The 12,769-nt window shown below is 40.6% G+C and overlaps 1 protein-coding gene across 1 annotated transcript; it reads left to right on the forward strand.

The window, feature by feature from the left end:
- Window positions 1–12,719, forward strand: prkcda (protein kinase C, delta a). The gene is made up of 18 exons (XM_047582202.1): window positions 1–328; window positions 3,052–3,181; window positions 3,300–3,499; window positions 3,588–3,654; window positions 3,945–4,101; window positions 4,789–4,820; window positions 4,933–5,018; window positions 5,623–5,752; window positions 5,837–5,937; window positions 6,917–7,013; window positions 7,169–7,299; window positions 7,376–7,549; window positions 7,633–7,724; window positions 9,843–9,905; window positions 10,552–10,690; window positions 10,792–10,980; window positions 11,513–11,641; window positions 11,733–12,719. The coding sequence occupies exons 2-18, from the start codon at window positions 3,073–3,075 to the stop codon at window positions 11,889–11,891; spliced, it is 2,055 nt and encodes a 684-aa protein (XP_047438158.1). The 5' UTR covers window positions 1–328; window positions 3,052–3,072; the 3' UTR covers window positions 11,892–12,719.
- Window positions 12,720–12,769: the final 50 nt, after the last annotated feature.

The following is a 12,769-nucleotide window of genomic DNA, read 5'->3' on the forward strand; positions in this document are numbered from 1 at the left end:
CATGTGTTATAACAACAGACACCATCTTTATTTCAATTAGGGCAACTGAGTGCAACCGCGAGGGCACAGACCGCCCTGGATGGGTGTGTGTTTAAGCGTGTGTCTGGTTAAGTGTGTGTATGCGATTAAGTTTGTGTTTAAGTACGTGCACGTGCGCGTGCGTGCGAGGTAAACGTCACAGCTTGCCGAGAAAGCCTCCGCGAGCGCGCGCCACACTTCCTCAATCGACGGAATCACGGAGAGAAAAAACCGACAGGAAGAGAAAGAGCAACTTTCATCGTGCAGTGGAAAAAAAAGATTCAACGGAGAGTTTGCACGACGAGGAGAGGTGAGACTGCCATTATTATCTCGTTTTTCTGTCGAGCACGTCCGTTTGACTGTGAGTCTTTTTACGCCTGGAGTTTGCAGAAAGTTGAGCAAAGACCCAAAAAAGAGAGAACGTCTTCACCTTTTACTGCTCCTAAACAAACGCTCTTAACCGTAGCCGTTGACGGTACATAACTACTTCTTTACAGTGGACACGTACGTTACCATAGCGCAGTAACGCCGTGACCACACATTTGCTTATCAAAGGCAACACTTTCCCGGTTATTTTAACATTCAACATTTTTTTAATCCGTGTATTTGATCTCATTTAAAAAAAAGAAAAAAAAAACGACTGAATCTGATCTGTCAGGCTTGACGGTGCCACTATTTGGGTAAAAACAAACAAAAAAACAAACAAAAAAAAACACTGAGTATATTTTGTCAGGTGACATGTCAGGACTTAATAATAATACTAATACATTTCTATCAAAATGTGTGATCCTGTTTAAATACAACAGGGTCACTATTTGCTTATGGCTAAAGTGCATGTAGTATGGCGGCAATATGGAAACTACGTTGTAACTCCTGCCTGCGAGGAGGAATGTGAGCAGGTCTGAACAACAAGGACAGGCGACTTAAAAAACAAACAACAAAACAAAAAACTAAAAACTCTTATTTTTCATGAAGACTATCTGTCTGTAAGCTGACTTGTGAGTCAGCCGCTAGGTGACATCTGTGATTAGCCAACTGACAGTCAACCACATCCTTCAGAGAGCGCGCTGTCAAAAACAAAATCAAATGCACTGACTCTATAAGTGTCTCTCTCAGTTACATTTTTAATTGCCGTAGTAGTAGCTGCTTAGTAGTGACCTACTTAGTCACAGTCATAGGTGGTTGAGTTTTGCATCTTGTGCAGAATTGCATTCATAACTGGTCACAATCTCAGCAGGTGTGTTTCAGAGAGGTGACTGTCGGGGCTTGTTATTACCAGCAGCTATATGGGTGTAGCTTTTCACAGAACCCTGTTACTCTTCTTTCTGCATTCTTTCTTCATTACTATAATAGCATGATTCTAATGTTCTATAAAAGCTACAACTGGGACTTTTGCAACTGCACCTGTATTATATTTGCAAGTCTTACAATGTAGGCTATATGTTCAAATGTATGCCCACATTCTCCTCCTCCTCTCCTCCTTCTACATACGTTTCTTTTACAGCTTACAACAGAAATGGCACATCTCAAAAACATCTTAAATAAAAGCATGGATGAGTACATTTTACAGCCTGAACGAGGGGCGTGATAAAGTTATAATCTAATTATTAATAGGAGCAGTGCTTCTGCAAACAGATGCATTTTTGTGTTGTTCTTCAATTCGCGTCTCAGGAAGTACACTCTGGGGCAATCTGTGACAGTCTACCAGGTACTGTACACTGGTACATAGGACTAAATAGTGAATTTAACAGTTGAGACAAATCGAAACTGCACACAAACAGTTTGCTGGGTAATCAATTACTGCCGCCCTCCATCACATAGTGTGCTTGCTCGCTGTTGATTAACTCCCCAAACCCTGACATCACTGCTCGCAGCAGCAGCGAACATCGTCGTTCACCCCCCTCCCTTCATACTTTTTTCTCGCCTGTGTTTTTTCTGTCTTACTTTTTTCGTCTTAGTGTGGGCGGTTATGGTTTTAGGATTGTGAATACCAGCTAGGCCCACTGTGGAGCACACACAGCATGCTTGTATTTGGATTTGCGACATGTTGAGGCTTGCTTCGCCTTTGTAGTAGAAGCAAACACCTCCAGGGTTGCAGCTGCAACCTCTCATACACCACTACATGCAAAAAACATGCACTTTTGGGAAATAAGAAAGTGGCTGAGTTGCAATTGTGATGCAAGCACATCTGATATTGTGGTTGCATTTTTTAAAAAAAGGGGAAACAACAAAAAATATATATAAGATATACGGGTGTGACTGATGTCTGGACACGAGATAAATGGGCATCGTCACTTGCATTGCACATACAAAAACTGGGGGTGCACAAGTGCAAGAATCATGCATGCAGTCACTAGTGACTGCATGCATGATTCTTGAGATTTGTCTTGAGATTTTTTTTTTAACCAGTATGCCTCTGTCCTTTCTTTTTTTCAGTTATTTAATTTGTAGTTCTTTAAAATGCCAGTGGCAATAATGCCATTTACCATTTTTTCTCCTCCACATTTTTATGTATAATACAAATTAAGGCCACATATTTAATTAGTTTTTAGTTTAACACGCTTTTAAGTCATGTAGGAGCCTCAGTCCTCCACACGAAAATGGGTACAGGCTAAGAGACTTTGTGTCTCTCCTCCATGTGGGTGTGACGGGGTTTAAGTGTCTATAAGAGAGATGACAAAGTACAAGAGTAAATGCAAAGATACAGTGTTGTTTTTTTGGGTGGTTTCTATATGGCTCAAAAGAATTTGTTCCATGCTAACATGGCAATCTGCTGTTTTTCTGTTCAGTCAAATAGGGTGACAGGAACAGGAATCAGAAAGAAAGAAACCAGTCTTGTGTAACATTGTTTAGTCTCACAATGTATGTGCTCAAATGTGACCTTGCAGTGTTGCTGCATGAAAATAAGAATCTGTGTAAACATATGTAGCATATGAAGTGAGTTTCACGGTGAACTAACTGTGCCTGTAACTAGCATTTTGTAATTGATACATGCCACAGGGTAACAATGTATTCGCCCATCTTTGAACACAGGTGACCTGAGTACTCGTCATCATGGCTCCTTTCTTGAGGATTGCCTTTAACTCGTATGAGTTAGGTGTCCTGCCGCCTCTGGCTGACCCTCCTTTCTGTGCGATCAAGATGAAGGAAGCGTTGACGACTGGTGAGATCATTTTTTAATACATTTAATTTATTAGAGCTATCACATCTTCTTATTTTTTGTTCTTGAAAACGCCACTAAAATGTTTCTCTATCTCCTGCGTTGTTCACCTTGTTCTTAGAACGAGGTAAGACCTTGGTTCAGCGGAAACCCACCATGTACCCGGCCTGGAAGTCCAGCTTTGATGCGCACATCTATGAGGGCCGTGTGCTTGAGGTACTGCTGATGAAGACAGCAGAGGAGCCCTTGGCTGAGGTCACTGTTGGTGTATCTGTCCTTGCTGAGCGCTGCAAGAAAGCCAACGGGCGTGCTGAATTCTGGGTAGGACATTAAAAGTCGTCAGACTGTCCTCTGCCTCATAATGTAAAATCTCAGGCTCTTGTTGTTTAACTATGCATTTTGTATTCAGGTGGATCTCCATCCTTCTGGAAAAGTGATGATGGCAGTGCAGTATTTTCTGGAAGATGTGGATACAGGTGAAAATAAATAAAATAGAAACATTTTCTTCTGTTTCCTGCTCTCGTTATAGTTGATTTCTCAGCTCACACATTCCTTTCAAATCCCATCCATCGTCTTTGCACACTTTCTTTTACAGTTTTTCATTGTTAACTTATTCTGATCATTCACAAACATTTATATCAGAGACTCCTGTGAATATCTGTAGATTATCTTTAATGTTATCAGTTTGTATAGATGCAAATTTACCTTTGTTTTCCATTGCAGTGTTGTGCAATGACTAATTTGTGTATATGTGTCTATCTGGAAGAGAGAAAGCAGCCTGGGAAGGAAGAAGAGGCGCCTACTCTGAACCGCAGACGAGGGGCCATCAAGCAGGCCAAGATCCACTTCATAAAGAACCATGAGTTCATCGCCACATTCTTCAGACAACCAACTTTCTGCTCTGTGTGCAGAGACTTTGTGTGGTCAGTCTGGTCTACACTTGAATTCTTAACACTCAAAAACTGATAAATGATAAAAAAAAAAAAATGATAAACTGCAACACAGAATGAGGGACATGTGGTGTTAAGGAACTTTACAGTATATGTCACCATATGGTGATAAATATAGATATGGATTAAGTCATGCTGTGGCTTTAACATATGCCAGATTTTCAGATAGATTTTCTTCCATACCCCACCCCAACATAGAGGTGAGAGGTTAAAGGCATTGCCCTTGTGCTAAGTTGTGTCAATGTGCACAACCAAGTGCAACATTATGAATATCTCCTTGCAGACTGACTGAAAGTACATGCCGTTATCCCCATTGTAAATCACAGTGGAAAATTCACGTCAGCCATCTGACTTTTCAGACATAGTGGGTTAGGAACATCTCAGTAATTTGAAAGTAATTTGTTTAGGGAAAGTAAACCATCCGTTCCTTGGTGTTATTGATAATGCCGATAGGGTCATGTTTGCCATCCTCGATGGCTAATCATGACTAATTATCTGCTTTGATGCCCACATTGGCATGATTGTCAAGACACACTGATAAACAAATCCGCACACTGCTCTTCAGCTGCATCTTATCACTAACAAATGATTCATCTGCAAATATTCACATGGTCAAATATTGATACAATGGACCCATTTCTGTCTCTTTGTCTCCCACAGGGGACTCAACAAGCAAGGCTATAAATGCAGACGTAAGTGTATATATAGTCATTTTAAAAACCGTCCATGTAGCTTGTACCATTGTGTGTATTATATGTGCTCAGATAATGAATCTAACAAAATATTACTATTGCATTTTCTCAGAATGTAATGCAGCCATCCACAAGAAATGCATAGACAAAATCATTGGAAGATGTACTGGTACTGCTGCCAACAGTCGGGATACTGTGGTACGTAACACAAACGCATAATTCTGTAGTAAACCTGTGTACTGTGTATTCATGCACTGTGAGTGTTCTCATTACATCTCCAGTGGTGAGTGTAGTGTGGGCTTTTCCCACTGTGGGTTTTTATTTATTTTACTGAATCCCACCATAAGAATATCAGTAGTGATGACATTTCATTTCATTAAATTAGCACATGTTGTCGGGTCAAAGTTAAATACAAAGGCTGATATCAGTTAGCGTCGACATCCAGAACAACTCTTTTCAAAGATCATCAACGATGGTGGATAAAGATGATCAAAGCCTAAGTGGCCTAGATAATAGAGACATGGGAAGGACCATGCACACACCCACACAGCGGCTGAATAGCAGCTTGGGTGTGGTCTCAGAAAGACATTTGAATCAGACTAGGGACAGACCTGGGAAGGAACAAGAAACTTTTTTATTCTGCAAGGTTAAACTATCTGCCAAGTTAAACTCAGGGAGGAAATCAGAAGATTAAAGAATGAGGCTGATGCGCAGGAATGTCAGGTGTTATAGACCCCTGGTTGTGATTCCTTTGCTACCAGTCATCCATCGGGATGATGATGAATCCTCTTTTTCGCAACAGTTCCAGAAGGAACGCTTTAAAATTGACATGCCGCACCGCTTCAAGATCAACAATTACATGAGTCCAACCTTCTGCGACCACTGTGGAAGCCTGCTGTGGGGTCTGGTCAAACAAGGCCTCAAATGTGAAGGTACAGTGCAGATGTGATTGAATGGTTACGGGATCGATTGTGTCCTTATTGTGTTTAACATTCTGTGTTCCATTCTGTTTGTAGATTGTGCCATGAATGTCCACCACAAATGTCAGGATAAAGTTGCCAACCTGTGTGGTATCAATCAGAAACTACTAGCTGAAGCACTTACACAAGTCAGTCAGGTAAGTTCACGGAGAGTCTCACAATTCATTCAGAGCATTGTCAAATCAAGTGTGAAGTATAAGGCATGAGAAGGACTGAAAAGGCTGACTCGAGTATCACGCCAGCTAATTAAATCACAACGTAGCACTGCAGACACTGTTGATATCTGATAATGTTATCATATTTGTGCACAGTACTGAGATAGGCTTTAAAATGCTACTGGAACATGATAATTGTGGACTATTTAGTGTCCTGCTCCAGGTAATAAAATTGCTACTCACTTTTTTCTTCAACCACAAACACGTTATGAAATAACTTCCTTGTTTACTAGTCAACTGAGAGTTTGACTTATTTGGATTGTGTAGGTGGATGTAACTGTACTATAATGTGGCACGAATATCACAGAATATAAGATTTTACAATAATTTCACCATGGTAATGACAAGGTGTTAAAATTGAAACCCATTCAACCACATATCTGCATTATATACAATTGAATGTCACTTAACAAAATGAATTCTTCGTGTTTTTATATAAGTACTTGTCATGTAGCTTTTGTTTTGAATGGAGAACAGAGGCAAACACATTGAGTGTTTGACAGCTTTTAAATACACCTGAAATGCTGTAACATTTTGCAGTTAGTTCTGTTTACTTACCCAGACAGAGCATCACAGGGTGCATGACACATTACAGTCCATTGATAAGAAGTTGATAATTAACAATATAGTGTCAAGAAGTGTCACTTGAAGGTGAAACTCCTAATTGTGTTGACAGATTGTGTAGAGTGCGACACCTGACCTTCTTGGTTAACCTGAGCTTCCTGCCCTGGTGTGTTTAAGGACTGTCTCGTTCTGGAACTCCCAGTTCTCCTTTTGTCTCTTTATGGGCTTGTTTATGTTTGCCCTGAATATATTACAACTAAATGAGTGACCATTGCTGGAAATAATTAGTCTGGTGTTTTATGTTTATTTTTTCTTTGTCTTTTCTCTTCTCCATCAGAAATCATCCACTCGTCGTTCAGATCCAAACCTGCCTGCTCTACCTGATATTGGAATCTATGATGAGGTCAACAAGCTCGCTGCACTTGACATCACTGGTCAGTGAGCATTCTTCTGTTTGTGCGTTTACTGAGTAGGCAGTATCATGTCTGTGCTGATAACAATACCTGCACAATAACACACACACGTCTAAGATAATCACAAGTGATTCATGTGTACAATAATTGGACGAATGGCTTTCTTTCTCCAATAGATGGATCCCCCTATGGCAGGCTGTGGGATGGGTCCAGCACACGGCCACAGTCTCGTATTACCCACCTAACCCGGATCAATGTGGACAACTTTGTCTTCCACAAGGTCTTAGGAAAAGGCAGCTTTGGCAAGGTACAAGGCAACAATCAGTGAGAATGAAACTGTTGTCCTAGATTCTGTCTTATCTAATCTTATCCTGTCTTTGAAGGTTCTCCTGGCAGAGCTGAAGGGCCGTGGAGAGTATTTTGCTGTAAAGGCTCTGAAGAAAGACGTAGTGCTGATGGATGACGATGTGGAGTGCACTATGGTAGAGAAGAGAGTCTTGGCTTTGGCCTGGGAGAACCCCTTCCTGACACACCTTTACTCCACCTTCCAGACCAAGGTAGGGCATTTGGGCACAGTTGTTATCTGCATCACTGGTCAGGTGTCATGTCCTCGATACTAAAAGTTAAACTTCATCTACAGGAGCATCTGTTCTTTGTGATGGAGTATCTGAATGGAGGTGACCTGATGTTTCATATTCAGGAGAAGGGCCGCTTTGACCTCTTCAGAGCTATGTGAGTCAACACTTTTGGAAACAAAACACACTACGTAGGCTTCATCGCTGAATGAACACACACTCACGTAGCCGCTCAAACACTCATACAGCATCAATGTGCTGATGGAAAGCAGACATTCATAACGAAGGCAAAATGTTTACTCTTTCTTTGTCTCTCGCCCAGTTTGTTTTTTTCCTTTACATAACGTCCTGAAGGGCCAGCACCCATTAGCTCGCGTTCACCATCAGACAGGCCTTGAAAGGAGGTTGCAGCTTTAATGGCTGTGTACTGTTGTGTTTGTGTATGGGAGGTATCAGTTACTACCACCCACCTCTCATCGCACCATGGGAATCCCTCCAGAAAAACACAATAGCAAGCTGGCAGAAGAACGTGTTACAAAGTCCAAAACTTGGTGGCACCTCCATCGCCATCTAAAGTTATAAAAGCTTGCACATTTTCAAACCTGCTAACACTTTTTTTTGCAAATTCAGTTAGACTTACAAATCAAGTTTTTGATATAGCTTAGAAAAAAATGAGTAAAGATTATGTTAAGTGACGCTTTTACCATAGAAGTTAATTTGGTTTGACTGTGTTAAGTCAAAAAATGTACTGTAGCTTCATGTGCCATGTAAGGTTGTGAAAGACAAAAGTCAGACAAAACTGACTGCATTCGCAGTGATCCTCTGCATGAACCAGTACTGCTGGTCCTCTCAGTTGCTGATCTTACAATGCTGATCCATGTCCTGTTGTTAAACCAGTGTCTGCTCCTGGGACCCATGAGATGACAGGATTAATTCTCTGCTTTGCAAACACAGACACCTGATCTTCTGTTGGCATCTGCCAAAGTCCTCCTCTACTCAGTGACTATTCATTCTGGATAACTTATCCTCAGTGAGCAAGATGGAGAGGGAGGGATGTTTCATCATCGCACAATGATTCCATTTATGTGTTTGCATATTTGATTAGAAGTACGCTCAAGTTTTCACAATAGCAGAAATTTGGCAAATTCTGCAAGTGTTGATACAGAAAATCATTTTCACAAACATAATTATTTGAACATAAATTTTGTTCATTATATACAGTGCACTGTGTTTGGGCTAAAGCAGGTACAACTGGAAAGTTCGTAACAATCGGTATGACTGTCTTTGAACTTATCATGTAAGTTTAAAATGTCGCCTTCCTGACATTATTGTCTATAACTTAGCGCTGAATCCGGCTCAGACACTAAATATGATTATACATGACTCTTGGTTTGTGTTATTCTTTCCACACATTTCACGAGGACTATTGTATTCTAGGATAAACGAGCACTGTCACGTTTTCTGCACAGACTTGGTTCTAAAACGTCAGTTCTCGTGACATCCCTAGTTTAAATATAATAATCTGGTGAGCTGCTGCACAAGCTGCCACAGTTGAATGGATTGTATCTCCTGGATTTGGTTATGCAACATTTTTCCTTTAGGCAGTGACTGAACTGCAGAGTTTCAAGTGACCTCTTTACAAGCGCAAAGGCCTGTTCTCCCAGTGGCCTCGGCTAACCTGTTGACCTGTCCAACAGAGCGCTGTCCATCATTTCAACATTACTGGTGGAACAAAGCCCAGTTTAGCTCTACCTAACGAATACAGATTCAGTCTTCATCCGTTTTGCGTCTGTGCTGGTTGTTTATTGCAGCTTTGTTGTACATGTCAGTCCATTTAACTTGTTCCATGAGAGCTGTGTCATTATTAGTGAAACAAAAAAGTTGTCTTTTGTCTCCGATACCTCTGTTCAGAGTTTGTCAGTCGGTCATTTACAGTGAACGACCAGGAACTAGGTTAAAGTGACAGCTACTCTGTCTACCCTGTAGACTCAATCGTTTCACCTGACACAGATGACAAGAGAAGCACACCGGCGCTGGGCTAATCTTTCGGCTCTCAGCAGCTCTTGGGTTTCACATTATGAGAGCGTTATTCACCTGTCTCCTACTCCATACAAATGTCCTCCTCAATAATTCAGGCCTAAACTGAAATGAGTCTGCAGTGACACCAGTGTCCAGCTGCCAACTCGTAGTGAGATAGCTGCAGCGCAGGCCTGTAGCTTTCCATCAGAGATGAGTGGCTGATACGTGTCTGCCTCTGCTGCCTTTGTCTTCCCAGGTTCTACTCAGCTGAGATCATTTGCGGACTTCAGTTCTTACATTCCAAAGGGATCATCTACAGGTCAGAGCAAATATATGGATACATGTGAATGTACAGAAGTTACACTTAAAATGACTATTTTCTTTACAGCATAGCTCTAAGTATTAGTGTCTCAGCTCAGTGAGTGCACTGTGAAAGTAAACTTGCTTGGTTAAGTAATCCCACACATTATGACACTTTTTTCAATCTGAAAGTTTCGTTATGATTGTGTGGTAAAGCAGCTGTGAGCGAGGAATGTTTAGAAAACTGTCAGTGTGGATGCAGTCCAAAAACCAAACTGAGAAGAAAAATAACGACAGACTTTGTGAAGTGTGAATTTGTTCATGTCTTACAAATCTGACTCTGAAGTTTTAGAAATAGTGGAACTGCTTTGTAGTTTCATAATCATGCAAGAATTATGTAACTTTAACAAATAATTTCAGTGGAGCAGTAGACAACCCTACTTACCTCAAGCAGTGTCAGCAATAACAATATACTGTAGCAGCCTTGCATAAGTGCAACTTAAAATCAGTGCTTATAAAATGCAAATATGTATCAGTGAACAATAAAGTAATAAAAGTTTCATTTTTTTAAACTGACAACACTTTTTTCATCATATATTTAATCCCCCAATAGTAAAAGCATATTCATTCTAATAAGCATCTGCTTTGATTGTGTTTTCATCCAGAGATCTTAAGTTGGATAATGTGATGCTGGATCATGAGGGGCACATCAAGATCGCTGACTTTGGCATGTGTAAGGAGAACGTGTTTGGAGAGAATCGCGCCACAACTTTCTGTGGCACTCCTGACTACATCGCTCCAGAGGTATAAGAAACGCTCTCTTTTTGTGAAATATTCACATATGCAGCTGATATGGTTTTCTTATTCTGTGCAAACATGTCTTAAAACACTGTGTTTTGTCCCAGATCCTGCTGGGGCAGAAGTACTCATTCTCTGTGGACTGGTGGTCATTTGGGGTGTTGCTGTATGAGATGCTGATCGGTCAGTCGCCCTTTCATGGAGATGATGAGGACGAGTTGTTTGAGTCCATCCGCATGGACACTCCCCACTATCCTCGCTGGATCAACAAGGAAGCCAAAGACTTGCTGGAGAAGGTGTGTATTTATGTTAGTGGTGTGTTTAGAAGTTAAACTGACAGAGGTCCCACAGATAATGACCATGAGCTTCATAAAGTTACACCCTAAAAAAAATATAACCTCATATTTGAGCTATAGAAAAAACATGTAGCACAAACAAATACTAAAATCAATCAGTTTCTTGCTTGAGAAGGCAGGAAAATGCCCAACTATATGAACTGTCAGACTTAGTGGATTGTGATTCTAGTTCAGGCTAAAGTCAAGTGTAAATTGCCAAAACATCCTCTAATATGGTTAACGTGGTTAATATTTGGAGATGAACAGTTCTTAGATGATATCACTATGATATTTTCAGATGAGTCAAAATTCAGCCTACACAAATCTGATGGTGGAAAGTTTGTGTGGACTGGTTGAAGAAAAAACTTCAACAAGTCTGCACTGAGGGTACGATGAATCATGTAGGGAGGACCCAGAGCTGATTTACAGTAAGAAAACAAATATATCATGGCTCATATTCCTTCCCTAAATGTCATTATTTTTTTCCCTGCAGTTGTTTGAAAGAGACCCCAGTCGCAGGCTAGGGATTGTGGGTAATATCCGGTTGCACTCCTTCTTCAAGACCATTAACTGGCAAGCTTTGGAGATGAGAGAGATCGAACCCCCGTTCAAACCTAAAGTGGTATGCCCCGCACATGACACTCTGTTTGCTTATGGCTGTAATCTGGGATAATCACCTCTACTTCATCATTTTTGTTTGTGGTCTATTACAGAAAGCACCGAACGACTGCAGCAACTTTGATCGGGAGTTCCTCAGTGAGAAGCCTCGTCTGTCCCACAGCGATAAGAACTTCATAGACTCCATGGACCAGTCGGCATTCGCTGGTTTTTCGTTCATAAACCCCAAGATGGAGCACCTTTTAGAAAAGTGATTATTGTCTGACTCTGGTTACCTCCCTACTGTTCATTGGAAAATTCACTTAACTTAATCCATGTGAGTGAGCTGTTCCATAATCAGTATTGATGAAACCTTATTTTAAGCACAAACTTATCTCTGTGGGTACGTATAAAATGACAAAACGGGCCCTTTACTGTATATATTGGTGTTGTGTTCAAGTGCATGCTTATTATTAGTCTGAGTTGTGAAGGCCTCTCTGAGAAATAATATAAGGACGGGGGGTTAAAAATCCTCACATTCCACTTGACATCATTGGTAACATCTGCAGCCATTCTGTGTCCCTTTTACATTCAAATTTAACCCAAATGGGGAAAATCAAACGAAGAGGGGGGTGGAGAATCTGTATAATTAAACTGTACTGTGTACTTTTGATGTAGATTGTTTGTGTGAATGAGGTGACTGCATGTATAAAAATCTCAGATCATGACAGACTACCTGTCCTTAAAACTTACCTTAATTATGAATGTTGTCTGTTTTTGAACTGTCTGATTTTTTTTGCTTTTTGACTTGATGAATCAGAAGAGAAGGATAGGAAAAAAGAGAACTTCTGGTTTTTGTGGTTGACTGAACAGTGCCATGTAAAGATCAAACTTACAGCTACAGATGTTCTCAGCTGTACTGAAAGGATGGGGTGGACTTGGTGCAGTCATGGATGCAAAAACTGTGGGTGGAAAGTCGCAAATGCTGTATGTAGATAATATATGTATATTGTTGTAACATGTATATTGGTTCACTGAGGATGTAATTTTTTTTACTGTCTCCATATTTTACATCTGATTAAAAAAGCATCAGCTCCCCTGTACGTTGTGTTATTTAATCTTTTTAATAAAATAGAATAAGAAAATATAGGTG

This window comes from Mugil cephalus, chromosome 4 (genome assembly GCF_022458985.1).
Source record: "Mugil cephalus isolate CIBA_MC_2020 chromosome 4, CIBA_Mcephalus_1.1, whole genome shotgun sequence".
NCBI classification, from domain to species: domain Eukaryota; kingdom Metazoa; phylum Chordata; class Actinopteri; order Mugiliformes; family Mugilidae; genus Mugil; species Mugil cephalus.

Bases quoted from the DNA above. Each gene is read 5' to 3' on its own strand.
- prkcda (XM_047582202.1), top strand. From the start codon at position 3,073: ATGGCTCCTTTCTTGAGGATTGCCTTTAACTCGTATGAGTTAGGTGTC. The intron at 7,725-9,842 runs GTGAGTCAACAC...TTGTCTTCCCAG, and splicing joins TTTGACCTCTTCAGAGCTAT to GTTCTACTCAGCTGAGATCA. The intron at 9,906-10,551 runs GTCAGAGCAAAT...GTTTTCATCCAG, and splicing joins TCCAAAGGGATCATCTACAG to AGATCTTAAGTTGGATAATG.